This window comes from Pseudogymnoascus verrucosus, assembly GCF_001662655.1.
Source record: "Pseudogymnoascus verrucosus strain UAMH 10579 unplaced genomic scaffold scaffold_9, whole genome shotgun sequence".
NCBI lineage: Eukaryota > Fungi > Ascomycota > Leotiomycetes > Thelebolales > Thelebolaceae > Pseudogymnoascus > Pseudogymnoascus verrucosus.
In genome coordinates this window covers 39,861-55,762 of record NW_017263660.1, presented here as the reverse complement: position 1 = coordinate 55,762, position 15,902 = coordinate 39,861, and the positions used below count along the sequence as shown (strand labels likewise).

At 45.9% G+C, this 15,902-nt stretch overlaps 6 protein-coding genes across 6 annotated transcripts; 2 read left to right on the top strand and 4 right to left on the bottom strand.

Moving 5' to 3' along the window:
• Window positions 1-226: 226 nt before the first annotated feature.
• Window positions 227-2,852, bottom strand: VE01_02276 (uncharacterized protein; the record flags this gene model as incomplete). The annotated part of the gene is made up of 11 exons (XM_059463426.1): window positions 2,576-2,852; window positions 2,351-2,500; window positions 2,205-2,301; window positions 2,011-2,157; window positions 1,910-1,959; window positions 1,808-1,862; window positions 1,601-1,750; window positions 1,371-1,547; window positions 1,124-1,315; window positions 964-1,077; window positions 227-915 (listed from the first exon to the last, which is right to left on the bottom strand). The coding sequence occupies exons 1-11, from the start codon at window positions 2,609-2,611 to the stop codon at window positions 227-229; spliced, it is 1,857 nt and encodes a 618-aa protein (XP_059319899.1). The 5' UTR covers window positions 2,612-2,852.
• A 1,331-nt stretch (window positions 2,853-4,183) lies between these two features.
• On the top strand, window positions 4,184-6,027 carry VE01_02275 (uncharacterized protein; the record flags this gene model as incomplete). Its single annotated transcript, XM_018271785.2, has 1 exon — window positions 4,184-6,027. The coding sequence occupies one exon, from the start codon at window positions 4,184-4,186 to the stop codon at window positions 5,975-5,977; it is 1,794 nt and encodes a 597-aa protein (XP_018132724.1). The 3' UTR covers window positions 5,978-6,027.
• A 300-nt stretch (window positions 6,028-6,327) lies between these two features.
• VE01_02274 (uncharacterized protein) lies at window positions 6,328-7,678 on the bottom strand (the record flags this gene model as incomplete). The annotated part of the gene is made up of 3 exons (XM_059463425.1): window positions 7,565-7,678; window positions 7,126-7,508; window positions 6,328-7,077 (listed from the first exon to the last, which is right to left on the bottom strand). The coding sequence occupies exons 1-3, from the start codon at window positions 7,653-7,655 to the stop codon at window positions 6,328-6,330; spliced, it is 1,224 nt and encodes a 407-aa protein (XP_059319898.1). The 5' UTR covers window positions 7,656-7,678.
• A 1,004-nt stretch (window positions 7,679-8,682) lies between these two features.
• VE01_02273 (uncharacterized protein) lies at window positions 8,683-9,639 on the top strand (the record flags this gene model as incomplete). Its single annotated transcript, XM_018271783.1, has 1 exon — window positions 8,683-9,639. One exon carries the CDS (start codon window positions 8,683-8,685, stop codon window positions 9,637-9,639), a length of 957 nt encoding a protein of 318 aa, XP_018132730.1.
• Window positions 9,640-10,426: 787 nt separating this feature from the next.
• On the bottom strand, window positions 10,427-13,503 carry VE01_02272 (uncharacterized protein). The gene is made up of 8 exons (XM_059463424.1): window positions 13,301-13,503; window positions 12,803-13,247; window positions 12,269-12,748; window positions 12,022-12,214; window positions 11,822-11,971; window positions 11,298-11,767; window positions 11,021-11,233; window positions 10,427-10,952 (listed from the first exon to the last, which is right to left on the bottom strand). Exons 1-8 carry the CDS (start codon window positions 13,433-13,435, stop codon window positions 10,741-10,743), a joined length of 2,298 nt encoding a protein of 765 aa, XP_059319900.1. The 5' UTR covers window positions 13,436-13,503; the 3' UTR covers window positions 10,427-10,740.
• A 625-nt stretch (window positions 13,504-14,128) lies between these two features.
• VE01_02271 (uncharacterized protein) lies at window positions 14,129-15,572 on the bottom strand (the record flags this gene model as incomplete). Its single annotated transcript, XM_018271781.1, has 4 exons — window positions 14,129-14,491; window positions 14,553-14,841; window positions 14,898-15,451; window positions 15,501-15,572. The coding sequence occupies 4 exons, from the start codon at window positions 15,570-15,572 to the stop codon at window positions 14,129-14,131; spliced, it is 1,278 nt and encodes a 425-aa protein (XP_018132728.1).
• Window positions 15,573-15,902: the final 330 nt, after the last annotated feature.

Here is a 15,902-nt window from a genome sequence, read left to right as displayed (position 1 = left end):
GTGATGTCGTTTGTCAACATTCAACTACAGTGGATAACGTTGCCCTCAGTTTCCAGTTACTGCGGCATCAATTGTCTGGCTATATGACATCCCTTTTGCGGCACGACTATTCTTAGCTTGACAGTCCCTTAGGGCATTCTTTATTACTATGGGATACTAGATCTATAATTGCAACCTTTAATGCCCTTTGACCATTTCCCACCACTTTTATAAGTCCTCCCCACACTTAATCCATGGTCTTCTCTAAGTCTCGGTTACCGTGATATGCCTGTGGGTTCTCGACCATTTTCGGCACATGGCTAGTGAGTAAGTGGGCAACTGGGCGTAGAGCGACGGCAGAGGCAGTTGCCAGAACCCCGAATGGTATGGTTGCATAGTAAATATAGCGATAGGCAGCTGCGTATCCATCTAGCTGAGCTTTACCGACAGCCTTGATGATCTCGGCGTTAATTCCAGGAACAGCGGCCATCGCTGTCTCAGAAGATGCAAAAATAGCAGCAAAAAGGTCGGCGATCGAAGATGCAGGGAGACCAGCGTTGAGCGCTGCGGGGACGATATGAGCTTCAAGTTCGACGGGGATTTTTGCTTTGAAGATATCAGTCTCAGGCCTCTCATATATGTATTTGAAATGCTCACCAGTCAAGATGGCTAGCACGATGCCTGTTCCAATTGCCCCAGTTCCAACCCTTACACATCCCATAGTTCCGAAAGATGTACCGATTTCCTTGTCGCCTACCACAAGCTGGGCGATGGCTCCCGTCTGCTGCTCAATAAACCCGATGGGTAGAGCAGCAAGAAATGAGCAGACAATCGCAAATGTCTTATTATCCGGATTACAATGAGCTAGAGCTCCGATAAATGCCGTCATCCATATATTCGAGATGATCAAGGTCCATTTTGGGTGTCCGATGGGGCCTGGTTTTGTGTTAGCATTTTGAGTTATTTTAGGATTGGGACACGCACCCCACAAAGCTCCCAGAAAGACCATTCCTCCCCAAAGACCGAAACCAATTGTGCAAGACATAGCACCGATAGCTTGCCATGACGACCCCCCGGTGCTGTACATATATGCAACCTCTGCAGCCTGTTAGATCACACTATTACAATAGAAAGGAATACTTGCGAGTTGGCCAGATGATGCTTAAAGCGACGTACGAAATCCCTCCTACGGCTGAGCAGATACAGTTCATTCCAAAGCCTCGAACATCTTTGAACAGATGAATAGCAAAAAATGCGTTCTCTCCTTGGTAGACCTCCCATACGCAAAGAGCTATGAGACAAACCCCTCCTGATACCACCATTCCGAGAACTTTGGCTATTAGGAGCGTGGTTAGCCAATACATATCAGGAGTCAAACCCCCAAAACCTACCAGACTTCCAAGGATATGGCGATCCACCGGTCATGATGCCGAGGATAAACAAGACGAGACCAGCAACCAAGAGAAACATTCCAATGAAGTCAAGTTTTTTTGTTTGCTCGCGCTTATTGAAAGCTTGGGCAGCTTCCTTGGGGAAGTAGCAGACGATATAAAGAGCAAGAGATATGGCTAAAAATTGTCAGCAAGTTGGTTAGCTACAGAATTAGAGCAGGTAAACGTACTCTGTGCAATGATATATATGTAATAAATCCATCTCCACGAGGCATACTCAACAAGAGATCGTGCAAAAAATGCGCCCATAGCAGTCCCTGGTAAACAAAATAGGACAACTATGGCCATACCAAGCATCTTGTGCTTATTAGGCATCAGTTCTAAGTCACATTAGCATTAGTAGTTTCTAGCTTGTTTTAACATATCAAGGAGCCTACCTCCAGCTAGAAACGCATAGCAGCACTGTGCGCCAGTTGCAAGGCCCATAAGGATCTGAAACAGTTAGGCGCAGCATTTACTAAAAGGGAGTAAAAGCCTACATTTGCTCCGATAAATGTATTCAGGTCGTGAGATGTTCCGGCAACAATTGCTAAAAAAAAAAAGTAAGCAGGATTCAGAGAGGAGTAAGGGGTAGTCTCACATCCAACCAGCCCAAAAAGTGTAAAAACTATCATAACCCAGCGTCTACCATATATCTCGGACAACCGACCAACGAACATGTAACCCAGTGTTGTCCCAATGGTTTGCATGACAGAGAACAGAGCGGCGTTGGTTTGGGACTTGGATCCTGCATCAATCAGAATATGACTATGACGGGGAAATGAGACTCAATACCGATATCAGCGGTAATCCAGATCAGAACTGATGCCGGAGGAGCAAATCCCCATGCAGCACAGAACAACCCAAAGGACATCGCAGCAAGAGAGCCAAACTTGTACAATATTAGTAATACCCAAGATAAGGATGATGGGATTCTTCACCGTGTAGGGCTCTATAAGAAACTTCCATCCAACAGCGTCAACATGGTGGGTTGCTTCAACGGCAAGTTCTTCCGCAAGGAGCTCGACATTGTCTGGTGTCGCTGTCAATTGAGACTCTAGGTGTTGAGGGGTGATGTTTTCTATCGTCATCTGGTATAATGTCAGTGAATGTGAGAGTCGGGGTATGGTGTCTTAGGGGTCGGGGCCGGGGTCGGGGCTCAGTACAGCCTGCTCATTCTCTGCTTTATTTTCAAGAGCCATATTTGCTGATATCGTCTACGTTCAAGTTTCGAATCCTTAAATATCGCCTTGAGAGATCTTAGACATTTCCGCGCACCTTTATATATTACTTCCAAAGCCATTGCCTCCTTTCCTCCTTGCTGTCTAGTTTCCTGGGGTAAGCGGAAGCTTACCCCAGGAATCTGTCAGTGTACTCGTGCCGCCCAACAGTTTGTCGCCTAGTACCTTTGTTGAAACTCTCCCTCGGTCTGTTCTGAAGTTGTGGTTGGCTTGAATCGTTCATAGCTCGTCGTCACTGCTTTTGGCGCACAAACCAGGCAATAGACTTTTGGACGGGACAAGGAGCTGAGAAATAAAAATGTAGGAAATCGCCAGTACTTCGTTATTCTGACATGTCTAGTACCCACTTTTTGCCAGCGCTAAACCCCACTCTCGTCTCATAGTACTCCCTAGAGCGGGGCTCTACCGTATCTCTGGAATCTCATTAAGAAAGTCTCATTTATGCCCCGGGGCCGAGGTAATCGATAGTTTGCCAGTAGGGCGGGATGCCATCAAGTTATTCGTCCTTAGCAGGCCTCGTTTACAGCAAAGGGGTTTACCACCGACCAATTCGAAGTCGATTTCATTGAAAATGAAAATTGGTAGCTGAGGATGCTTAGCATCAGGATAGTATAGCGTGCAGATCCACTATCGACTCGTCGTGGCCGACTCGTCATGGCCCGTGTTGACCTACGACACGGCACGACCTGCAGGCCCCACAGTTTGGGTGTGCGGGGAAGCCAAGAGTCAAGAGTCTCGACTTCCCCGCACAGCCAAACCATGCCTCCCACAGCTCGCTTCGGGCAACGTCCTTACGATCAGCTATGTCATAGCAAACCAAACGAGGCATATCATTCGCTAAGGCGACAGTTCACTCCACGCAAGCGTTCCCAAGATCCGATGCTATAGTAAACGAAGCATATTATTCTTCCCATATTGATATTGCATGTCTTAGCTAGTTACGGCTAGCTAAGCCAAGATAGTTGGGGTATTGTTTTGCCAGATACGGAACAAACCAACTCTAAAGGCTTCGCGTATTCAACTCCGCAAAACGACTATACCTACAACTGATAGATTTAAGTTAGGGGGCAGGGTAATAAATGGAGCTTGCCTCGGTATTTCTGTATCGAAAGTATATCCAGCTTGTTAAAGGGATGGTAGTTGAAAGATGGAGGAGAATCGAACACTAGATTTTTGGAGAAAGGGTAAAATACATCTACCCCGCTTTCTCCACAGGAGATTCAAAGGCTACATTTACGGGGAAAGAGTAAAATAAAATGCCTCTTACCCCGCTTTCTCCACACTAGTCATTGAAGAATGCTAGTTGCGGAAAATGAGGGGGAATCAAACACTAGATTCGCAGAAAAAAAGTAAAAGCAATTTTACTTCTAACTTGTGATATTTGACTGTGGCTTGGTACATAGAGTTGAATCATTAGCATACCGAGGCATATTATTTGTGTAAATAGGAGATAATTTGCACCCATAACCAACACTTCCTTTACGATAGAATCAACTCTCTTGTTCCTGAACCCCCATAGACATATTCGACAAAATGCCAGAAGACACTTTTGACCCAACTTTGTTAAAGGAAAAGTATCGCGCGGAACGAGACAAACGTATTCGCGACGATGGTATTAAACAGTATCAGGGGATCGATACCAGCTCGTTGAAGCACTATGTTGAAGATCCATACGCTGAGCCCGGGTTCAGTCGCACCCCAATCGACGAAGATGTCGAGTTCCTAGTGGTTGGAGGCGGCTTTGGCGGACAACTCATTGCAGCACGTCTTCTTGAATCTGGAACCACCAACATCCGTATCATCGACAAGGCGGGAGATTTTGGAGGAACCTGGTACTGGAACCGTTATCCAGGAGCAGCGTGTGACCTTGAATCATATATCTATATGCCATTGTTAGAAGAGCTCAACTATATGCCAACGGAAAAGTACACCAGAGCACCAGAGTTGTTTGAACATGCTCGCAACATCGGAAAGCATTTCGGACTTTACGATAAAGCCTTGTTCCAGACTGAAGTTCTCGGTCTGAAGTGGGATGCGACTGCCCGTCATTGGATTGCAAGAACGAATCGTGGCGACACTATCCGTGCTCAGTTCGTTGCCACAGCGAGTGGCCCTCTTCATAAGCCGAAGCTTCCTGGTGTTCCCGGTATTGAGACGTACAAGGGACACAGTTTTCACACTAGTCGATGGGATTACGATTATACTGGGGGCAACACAACAGGAGGGTTGAGCAAATTGGCTGATAAGCGTGTTGGAATCATTGGAACTGGTGCCACGGCAGTCCAATCAATTCCCCACCTCGCTCGCGGGGCTGGTCACCTCTATGTGTTTCAACGGACTCCATCTTCGGTTGACAAGCGACTCGATCAACCAACTGACCCAACGTGGGCATCTTCATTGACGAAAGGATGGCAACAGAAAAGAATGGACAATTTCAATATCATTGTCTCTGGAGGGCATCAAGATGAAGACCTTGTACAAGACGGTTGGACCGACATCCTGAGAAACCTTTCAGTCCTTGGAGGAGCCGATCAACCCACTGCAAATCAATCCTCCTCCTCTCTACAAATGGCTGATTTTCGAAAGATGGAGCAAGTTCGAGCTAGAGTGGATCAGGTCATAAAAAACCCAGCGCTCGCGGAGAAGCTGAAGGCATATTATAATCAGTTCTGCAAGCGGCCCTGTTTCCATGATGAGTACCTCCCGGTTTTCAACCAAGAGAATGTTAGCCTCGTAGACACAAACGGAAAGGGAATCGAACGTGTCACTGAAAATGGAATTGTGGCAAATGGTGAAGAAATCAAGTTGGATGCTATCGTCTACGCCACCGGATTCGAATTCAGTACCGATTACAGCAAGAGAATTGGTATTGAGATTACGGGAGTTAACGGAACTACCCTTAGTGAAAAATGGGAGGACGGTGAGAAAACAAGCACGTTGCAAGGATTTTGGACGCGAGGCTTTCCAAACCTATTCGTTGTTAGCATTGTCCAGTCAGGCATGACACCTAATTTCTCGCATATGTTAGGTGAGCAAGCCAAGCACATTGCCTATGTGGTCAAAGAATGTAGAGAAAGGAAGGTTATGAGTGTTGAGGCGGAACAAGAGGCAGAGGATAAGTGGGTCCAGACCATTATGGAGGGGGGGAAGTTGCAGGCAGATTTTGTGAAGGATTGTACGCCAGGATACTACAATCAGGAAGGCCAGATTACGGACAGGGCTTTGCGAAATTCTTCTTATGGATGGGGGTCTTCTGCTTTTATTAAACTTTTGGAGGATTGGAGGAAGAATGGAGGACTTGTTGGGCTGGAGTTGACGAAAGCATAGCTAGATGCATAGAAAATGATTATAGCCTACTTTGGGCAGACATATACAGATGAATCAATGGCTTTAACTAGTAGACGTTTCAATGTCCTAGGCAGTATACTACGGTTGTTAGTTGAGTCAATTATTCAAATCGACTGGTGAGTTTGAGTTTGTACAAAAACTCATATGCCAGCTTGAGTTGTTAACCCTGTATCTTTGTATTGCATAAATCCTTTGGGCTGAATAGCGCAGGGACAAAACAAAGATGGTGTAGAGCATAGGTCATAGGCTATCGCAAACAATTCACGATACTTCTGTGAATATAAAGAATATCTGCATTTATCTAGAAGCTCCGAAAGAATTCTCTCCCTTTAAAGCTCTCCTTTATAAATACTCTCTTCAAACTTCGCAAAAGTCTCCGCTGTTTTAATATCCCCTGGAGGAAGCAACTGGCTCCCATAAAACAACGCAACTCCTCTTTCCCTATCGACCATCCAATGCAAATTGGGCAACCCACTCCATGACAGCGCACCTTTACTCCTCCGATTCGGACCCGCGCCATTAGCGCAATCTACAAGCAAACCTCCAACCGAATATCCCACATCTGTCCCTGCTGGCAACCCACCACTAAACAGCATACCCACCTCTCCATTTGTGTTGCCCTCATAATCGCCATACAGAACAAAATTCAGTGCTGCTTTGGACTCGGTAGAGAGCTGTTGCTTGAATAACTCTTCCTTACTTGCCGCGGAGAGCAATTTTGAGTCATCCTGTAGGAGATCAATTAAAACTTTGATGTAATCCTGTGCGCAAGAAAAGAGACCAGCTCCACCAAAGTCATCCTTGGAATTTTCGGGAAAGTAGCGTGTGGGGCTGGGGATGAGAGACCCATCTGGCAGCCGGAGGCTCATGTCTGATCGAGTTGCTAGGATGTCTTGTCTAGATTGGAGCTTGAAGGATGTGGAGGTCATGCCGAGTGGATTAATTATATTTGTTTCCATGTAGGCGGAAAGGGATTGTCCCGTGACTCGTTCAATTGCAAGGCCGGCCCAGTCAAGTCCTACACCGTAAGACCATGATGTACCGGGTTGATAAAGAAGGGGGACCAAAATATGTTCGAGCTGGGAAATAAATTAGTTATTGCTTTTAATGGTGATGAGATAACATACCAATTCGCCTGTTATATCAATTTTACCGCCTCTGTAATCGACTTCTTTCTTGAGTCTTGGATCAAGTCCTGCGTATCCAAAGCCACTGCTATGGCTAAGAAGGGTTCTTAGGGTGATTTTGCTTTCCGGCTTTTTATAGACTGGTTTTTCATTGTCGTCGAATCCAGCGAGGATTTGAATTTCGTTGAACTCAGTAAGAACATCTGCGAGGTCGGCATCTAGATTCAGGAGCCCCTTCTCCACACACTGTAGGACACTAGTTGCTGTAAGGAGTTTTGTGCATGAGGCAATCCACATTGTAGTGTCGATTGCAAATGGTTTTTCAAAGAGGGGAGAAGCGGGATCGAGGGACTGGGTTCCAGAGGCGAAAGTGTGGGTGATTCCTATAAATGGGAGGTTAGAATATTGTAGAAAAATTAGTCATTAAAGAGAAACTTGCCATTTCTGTCAGCGGCTACAACGACAGCACCTGGAAGAGTGCGGTCAGGTCCGTTACCAGTGGCTTCTCGAAGGTATGTTTCAAACGCCATTTTGTTCTTACTAGAAATGATATTTTGTGAAGGGTGTATACGAGAATTAAGGCGGCAGTGAGGAAGCTGCATTAATTATATATTGCTAGTCAAGGTCTTAAATTACAGTAAATCTGAACAATAGTCAGGGCTTTAGGATTTTGCAACTCCATTAGACCAATACTACAATTTTGTGTGTACCTTGGTGAGGGGTATAGTAGCGCATGGCGCTAAAATACCTCCCCAAAGCCATCCCCGCAATATCGAAAGGAGCCGAGGTTCTTTAAACTGCAGCTAAACCATCACGTCGAGAAATCAAACTTCTCTAGAAATCGGACTTAATGATTACCCAAACAAAGAACGGCTAAGTGGGTCATGATTATCCTAGCTTAATTAGCGTTAAAGGTAGCAGAAGGGCGGGATCTCGAGCGGGGTTGACCAAGAATTGGGGGTTGGCCAAGCGCGGGGAACCTCGCTAAAAACAAGTCCACTTAACATATTGGGGTGCATTCGGACGGACCAGGCTCTCATGCAGTCAATAGTGTCGTTATCAGACGGGTGGAACGTAGTATGCGGGGAGATGAGGACCGAGAGGGGGAGGGGTGAGGGGGTGGTGGTCATTGCAGGGGGTGTTGGAATGGAGTTGATGTGGCTTTGGAGAAGTTTGTGGGATGGGCTGGAGGTGAGGTTGGGGTTTGCTAGCTAGATGAGAGGCGTTAAGGAAAGTGCGTTGTTTAATATCCCCTCTCCTTTCCGACCTTCACTCTCATCTTGGCCATTGAACCCCGCAAATATCACCACCTCGGTGATTTCAGATGCAGCGGGGATGCTCAGACCTCATGTGACTGTAATTCTACGTACCTTAATTATCAATTATTTAATGGAGCGAAGCTTCCCCGATTGTAGGCCACTGAGAAACACAACGACATTCAGGAGAATCCTGCACCATCTCCCTTCAAACAGGAGTCTTTTATTTTCTACTGCTAATACTGCCTGGACACTCGATCTATAAACCATCCACGCCTACAAATCTTTCACAACCCCCGTGATGAAGGCTTATCGCTGGGGTGGCCCCAATAGTGGCCTCCATCTTGAAGATATTGCAGTCCCGCAACCTTCTACGGCTGAGGTCCTTATCCAAGTTGAAACTTGCGGATTATGCCATTCAGACTGCCATATTATCAGTGGAACAGGGGGAGCATGGATCCAACAACGGCCTATTACCCTTGGTCATGAGGTTGCCGGGAAAGTCATCGCATTAGGAGAAAGCGTATCAGAGGTGCACATAGGCGACAGAGTAGCAGTGGCCCTGCTAGGACCAGCTGGTGGGATTGGTCTCAACTACGATGGTGGATATGCTGAATACGCCGTTGTCCCTGTCAAATATCTCGAACCTATCCCAGACAACGTTAGTTTCGAGCAAGCTTCTGTAGCGACAGATGCGGTTGCGACATCTTACCACGCTGTTGTCAGGACAGGCGGAGTCACTGCGTCAACGACTGTCGCCATCGTCGGTCTAGGCGGTCTAGGATCAATTGGCCTGAGAATTGCGTCGCTTCAAGGAGCTATCGTGTATGGCTTCGACATTGATAGTAGTAAATTCGAGGCGGCAATGCGAGATGGTGCGAAGTCCTGTTTCTCCAGCCTCGGGGATGCAAAGGATGTTACATTTGACGTTGTCGTGGATTTTGTTGGGATCACTTCGACAATGACTGCGGCTCTCGAGGCCGTCAAGCCGTCCGGACGTATCGTCCTAACCGGTTTAGGAGACGAAAAGTTGACTTTACCTACATTTTCTATTGTCCATAAGAGTGTAGAAATCCGGGGTTCGTTAGGTGCGACCAAAGAGGACCTGCGGACTGTTTTGGCCTTGATAAGTGAAGGAAAGATAACGCCAGACTTGGAAGAGATACTTTTTAGCAAGGTGAACGAAGGCTTACTTCGTTTGGAAGCGGGACAGACGAAAGGGAGGCTTTTTACTAGACCAACGTTAGCGAGTGTGTAGACAGCAGTTGAAGAGATTATATTATCAATCAAATACAAGGAATCTCAGGACAGTTTCTTTTAAAGGATATTATTCTCAATGTTGAATGGCGCCGGTACTATCCTCGTCAACGATTGATCACCTGGTCATTACTTTGAGAGCTTTGTGATCATTATTGTACTTGGAGAGGGCCAGTAACGGGGTATCGAGAAAGATATATACTGTATTTCTGTCTGACTGCATGGCTAGCTACTGAATGAATCCCTATTTTAGGTAACTTGGCGACCAGTGTCACATGGATATTCCAACGAGGGGCGGTTGGAGACTAGCGTTTGCGGCCGAGCCAGTGTATAACCGAATAGCTAGCTCTTGCGCCCACCTTTCAGCTCAACCCAGGCTTTGCCGGGTCGTACTGCTATAGCAATTACCCACAGGATTTCCGTGGCTTTGGGAGTTATCATCTGTAAACAAGTCGATCGATTCTGCGCCTGTTGCCCAAGGTCCGATCTTGCAAGGACGCAATAAGACAAAGTGGTTGTTTCGAGCTATCAGAAGATTTTCGCGACTTTCCATCGTCGAATACGCGGAAAAAACAGTTTGTTTAGTTGTGGTTTTATACTATTGTCTATAATTCTTCACTATCGGGGTTGGGCCAGTACCCTCTTCATCCCGACCAACGCGAATCATTTCCAGTTTCTTATATTGTACTGCCGCAGCTCTGTAATAGTGAGTTTCTAGCTCGCTTTTGTATACCAATACACCCTACTAATTTCACGAAGAAGAGTCCCTAACTATCGAAGGTAATAGCGACGATGAAAGCGACGACGAAGCTAAAGCTAGGGTTGCCTCGAGTAATCTCTTTGCTAGCATTAAGGACCAAGACGCAAGCAAGTGTGGACTGGTTACTCAAGATACAGCCTCAACCACCAACAATCTATTTAACCCGTCCACTCTTCGAGATTCGAGATACTCTAATACTGATTGTTTCTCTAAGAATGGACAACAACGCCCATCTTTCAGAGCTGAACTCGACATTCCTAATTTAGGTTCGATGACCTTCTCTAAATTGCTCTGAGCCGGCTGAGACAACAGGTCCGGATCAATTTCTCTAGGACAAACCCTCTAGAGAAAATTCAGATCTCCATCCAAGAGGGCAGCATCACTGCACTGAAAGAGAAAATCATCGGCCGATTGTGCAACATACTGTGAGAAGAGATTCTGCGGCATCGAATTAGTGTCATTGGCAATTATCCAAGACGGATCTAATATCTCTGGTGTTGCGGGTACTTCGGCCTGGGCGTTGCTACCGGGTATTGTGGGCGGCAGATCGGATTCTATCAAGAGGAACATATGTCAGTCGGTGGAGTATAGAAAAGGGTTGTGTATTTGCCTGTCCACTCACCTAGGGAGTCAAAAACCCTCAAGAACCCCAATATGCAGTGACGAGCTTTTCGACTCATTAAACTAATTCTCTCGAAAGTCTGTAGAATCTTTAAGCCGCGGTCGAGAGATGACCTCACCTCTACCATCTCAATACCTCCCGCAGCAGTTAATATCCCTCCATGGCACTTGTGTACAAGAAGGATACCAAATAAGTGTAAGTTCACAGTGAACACTAGCCAGCGTCAGCGCCCACTCAGTACATAATCTCTCTCTACAATCTCTCACAAGCCACTCACTGATGTAGTTACAGTTCCACCACGCCGCGTTACAGTCGAAGAAACTTTCTCCACAGGCAGTTGCTCCGTCAATGATTATTAAGAGCTCTCTCGCAGTTTTGATTTCGCTCTTAATCACTGGCATAATACTATCTATTAGCATAGTCTTGTCTCTAGGACTATGTTTTTTATTGACCGCTTCACTTAAGAATTTTGTTAGCACGGGCCCGTTGATGAGCAGTGTGACACTATAGTATTGGATGGAAAGTAACACTTGAAGTCTGTTCGTGACGTTTGGTACTCTAGACTGCTGGCATAAATCGATTTCAGAGAGGATGTCGCAAAACGAAGCAGTATTTTGCCGCCATTGCTCTAGCTGCCATGAAAGCTGAAGTCTTTTGATGAGTAGCTCGTGAAGAGGTAGGGACTCTGAATCAATATTGTGGTTATATAGGTTGTCAATTATCGAGATTTTAACAGTATCCAACGATCTAATAACAAGTAAGCATGGCTAATAGGATTCTAACGGCAGATTCCATACATACATTACTCGATTAAAATAAAGCAAGCTATCGATCTGTTCTGGCATTGTCATGGGCATAGTCTGCAGAATCAAAGATGCATCTCGTGGTACTTCTACTTGGATGTGTTGCTGCGGGATCATGCAAGGTCGACCTAACGAAATACTCAGATGTCTGTGAGACCTTAGCGGCTGCACTATAAGCAACGAGCCCACGTAAAATACCTATCCTGGTTAACTAGAGCAAACCACAGTCTTTTCCGGAGTTCGCTTTCCTGGAACGAGTGGTCTTTATAGTAGATTGGTGAGTGAAGACCCAACTGGAAAGCGGCTTTGACGGCGACGGCATGGAACGTCCAACTAGCGATGGAAAGCTGATGGTTCTGTTGAAAACTAGCAATCAGAAGAAGTGCTTGGACTTTGTGAAATATTAGCGACAAACTTGATCACGAATTGAATAATTTCAGCTGACTTAGCTCTAGACATGATCCTCGGAGTGTCTGCTCGTCCAGTAAGGCTAGTGCTCGACGGTAATATACTTTCGCATTTGAATTCTGTAGTGTAGAGGAAGTATATGCGCAGATGATGTTTACTAGCGCTTCCATCGGTCTAGGAAGTTGCTGGTTATTTTCTCGCCTTCGTTTGTACTCAGATAATATAGTCGACGTGTTAACAAATGGCAATACTATGCCCACCGTGGTAGAAAATTGGGAGATTAATGGTATTACATCTTGACCATCTGGTAGAACACAAATGTCGACAACATCAGGCGTGTCCTGACGTATCTCCAAGCGTTTCTCTGGTAGTAACAATGGAGGACGACGAGTAAACCTATGGTAGTCCCTCGCAGAGCTTGGTGTACAATGTTGCTGATTTGATGGAGAGAAGATATGCACAACGTGCGCGAAAATTCCAGAGAGCGTACGGAACAAAGCGTGGTTTGAAGTCGGGCCTATATCAGAGTAAGCAATGGCTGAAGTCGCTACTGGTTCGACTATGGATTCACCAAAATTCCCAATATTTCGGTCTGTTTTTTCTGGTACGTCGTCGAATGTAGTGGTAGCAAGAGTATCGACTGGGACTTCGTCGGTTTCTTCCCCAATGTCGGTCGAAGGTGTGGTTAAGGGTACAGGAGCATTTATGGCGCCCAGGTTTGGCTGCCTAGTCGTCGACGATGCACGCAGGTTGTTGATCTGCTCTCTGCTTTTGCCGTTTGGTGGAATGATTGGAGCTGCAACGGAGACTGAGCGTAACCTGGCCTCCAATTCCATCACTCTCAGTCTCAACTGGGCGGTCTCACCACCTTCATCGCTGATAATGCATCTATTAGTTGCCCTGCTATTTGCGGATCCTATTCCTCGCCAGCTTCTAGATACTCCAGAAGCTTCCTCATATATGCAATGGATCCCAAGTTCCAGGCATGGCGAGCAGCTAGGGCGCTGTCCATTACACTATGAAATATTTGAGCTGCATGACCTAGAGACTGTCCACGTAAATAGCTTACACGCGACTTTCTTTCTCTACATGACCTGCATGCTAATGGTACTCTCCGGCGTTTGCGTGGCGGAGCAGTGGGGGGAGACTCTAGAGAACGGCTCGAAATATTCTCATTTTCCGGTGATAGGGTTTCGTTCTGCATGGAGACTAGGCGGCAATAATAGGAATGGTGTACAGTATGTGTAATTCAAAAGAGTAGATATATTTAAGATTCGTTCCCTCGGTACGGAAGATACCTTGAGATTAAAGCCGAATGGCTGGTCACGAGAGGGGCTAGCTCTAATACCCCGCGTTTAAATCCATGCTGCTTACTTGATCCTATTTGCGGGGTACTTTTATATAAGGACCGTGCTTTGTAGCTAATGAGATGCTGGAATAAAGTTCTCAACTCGATATTAAGTTTAGTAATACAAGAGCCTATAGCAACTATACTTTACGAACTAAGCCAGCAAATTTCTAGGCTGCCATTATTTTATTATAGACACATACAAGAGTTGGCTACTGAAAATTAAATTGAGTGAGTTGAAATCTATGGTACCTACGTAATTTCTGCGATCTGCCATTCTTGCCTACGCCCAGTCCTTGTACAGACTTTCTAGCATTACAATTAGTGCCCGTGAGTGCTGCAATTCTTCCCGTGCGTCAGAGGACCCTATACAAAATTTGGGTGTGGATTCTAGCCGGAAGCAATTATCACTTTGACTCTAGTAGGGTGATCGCAGTGGAGTTAGTTCACGAGGAGTAGCGGAACTCATCTAGGAGTCATTAATAATAAAGGCCAAGATAGTAGATATTTATTGTTTGAACTGCCAAGTCTCTAGTTGAAACAAAGGCGTTATTCCACCTTCCTCTTCTGCCGTGCCTTCACCATCAACGGCTGGGCAAGATCACTTATGCCTACACTAACTAAGTCTGGAATTCTACCTCTGAAAGCACCCATCTGCACTTCTAGTCTTTCATTTAGATCTACGAGCTCGAAGTCAAATTCTTTCAACAAAGTACTCGATAGTTTGTAGATGTTGCTCAGAGCTACTGTCTTGCCAATGCATTGACGCCCACCTAAGCCAAAATGCATTAAATATCTAGCTCGCGCAGCGGTTTCAGGATTATCCCAACGGGTAGGATCAAAGGTGTTGTGGTCTGGACCCCAGACAGCAGGGTCATGGTGAAAAGCGTGGTTGCAGACGGCAATAGACGTCTAAGGTACAAGGTTAGCTAATTTGGAACAAATATCGTATATGACAATCTGTAGAACTTACTCCGTGCGGGATATGTCGCCCGCTAATGGCGACTCCTTCAGGTGCTGTCACGCGTCGGGCTAATGGCATGGTAAACACCGGGGTGATTCGAAAGTTTTCACGAATACACTGGCGGAGGTAAGGGAGAGATGTTTCCACATCTGCTACTGAATAAGAAGACTGGCCTGCGGTCAGTGGTGGAAGATTCTCATCTATCTCCGTGGCGCATCTAGCCATAATGTCTGGGGCATGCAGTAGATGATAGAACAGTAACGACACCGTAGCACTGGTGGTATGTGTTCCAGCGATACTATTCAAATACTATGGTCAGCGGATGATCTCTTCTAATGGGTTACTAATACTTACATGAAACCGAATGCTTCTGTCTCCAAATCAGCTTGTGTTAAGCGCTCACCCGTATCCGGATGCTTAGCCAGAATCAAATTGGTCAGAATATCATTTCTCTGCAAAGTTTCCATGCCTTCATCTTTAACATCTTGCAGAGCTGCAATTCTCCTCTGTACGCATTCGGATGCCAACCTTGCACATGCCGCTCGACCTCGGAATAAATTTTGCAGTCCCCTAATGGGTATTTTGGGAAGCCACCTCTTCAAAGTTTGTGTCTGCGCCGGCCATGCACCCGTGGCAGCAGCAAGTAAACTGTGCGGTACGACTGGTGGGACAAGCGACTCATCATCTGCAATCTGGACACCAAACGATTGGCTGAAGGCCAATTCACCAAGCACGTCAATAGTGTAATAGTGCAAGACCTTCTTGAGGTCGAAAACTTCGTTTCGGCTGCTGAATCTGGCAATTTTTTTTCTCAGGATATCAATGTTGAGATCTAGGTACTGCTCCATCTCCCTCACGTAGGATATGGAAAAGCTATGGGACATATGGCGTCTCCGAATGGAATGAAGCTACCGATTCTGATTAGCTTATATCCCAAAAAGTCTGCAGCTAACTCACAGCTTCATCTCGCATGCCGAAGACATTAGGATGTGCTGCGCCATATGCATCATAAAACTCGGTCTTGGGCATCGACTTGCCTCCTTTCTGATACACTAGCGGAATGGCGTCTTCTGAAGTAACGCTGAGTTTATCAGGGCCGTACCGAACAAAGGGTCCATACTTTTCGTGTAGTTCTGTTAAATTATATGGCTGTCTCAGGGTCAAATACTGATAGACCTGCCAAAGATCTGTGACTGAGGCTAGGAATGGGCCAGGAAAAGCGGCTAGTGGGTGAAACCAGCGTTGATACACAACATATCCTACCAAAAGTATGAGTGATAAAAGTATGAATATACACAAAGCCGTGAGTGGAGAATCAATTAATTGGGACCGTAGAAGACCCATTATGATTATTTGCTA

Bases quoted from the DNA above. Each gene is read 5' to 3' on its own strand.
- VE01_02272 (XM_059463424.1), bottom strand. From the start codon at position 13,435: ATGCAGAACGAAACCCTATCACCGGAAAATGAGAATATTTCGAGCCGT. The intron at 12,215-12,268 runs GTCAGCTGAAAT...TATTTCACAAAG, and splicing joins AGGATCATGTCTAGAGCTAA to TCCAAGCACTTCTTCTGATT. The intron at 11,768-11,821 runs GTATGTATGGAA...ACTTGTTATTAG, and splicing joins CTTTATTTTAATCGAGTAAT to ATCGTTGGATACTGTTAAAA.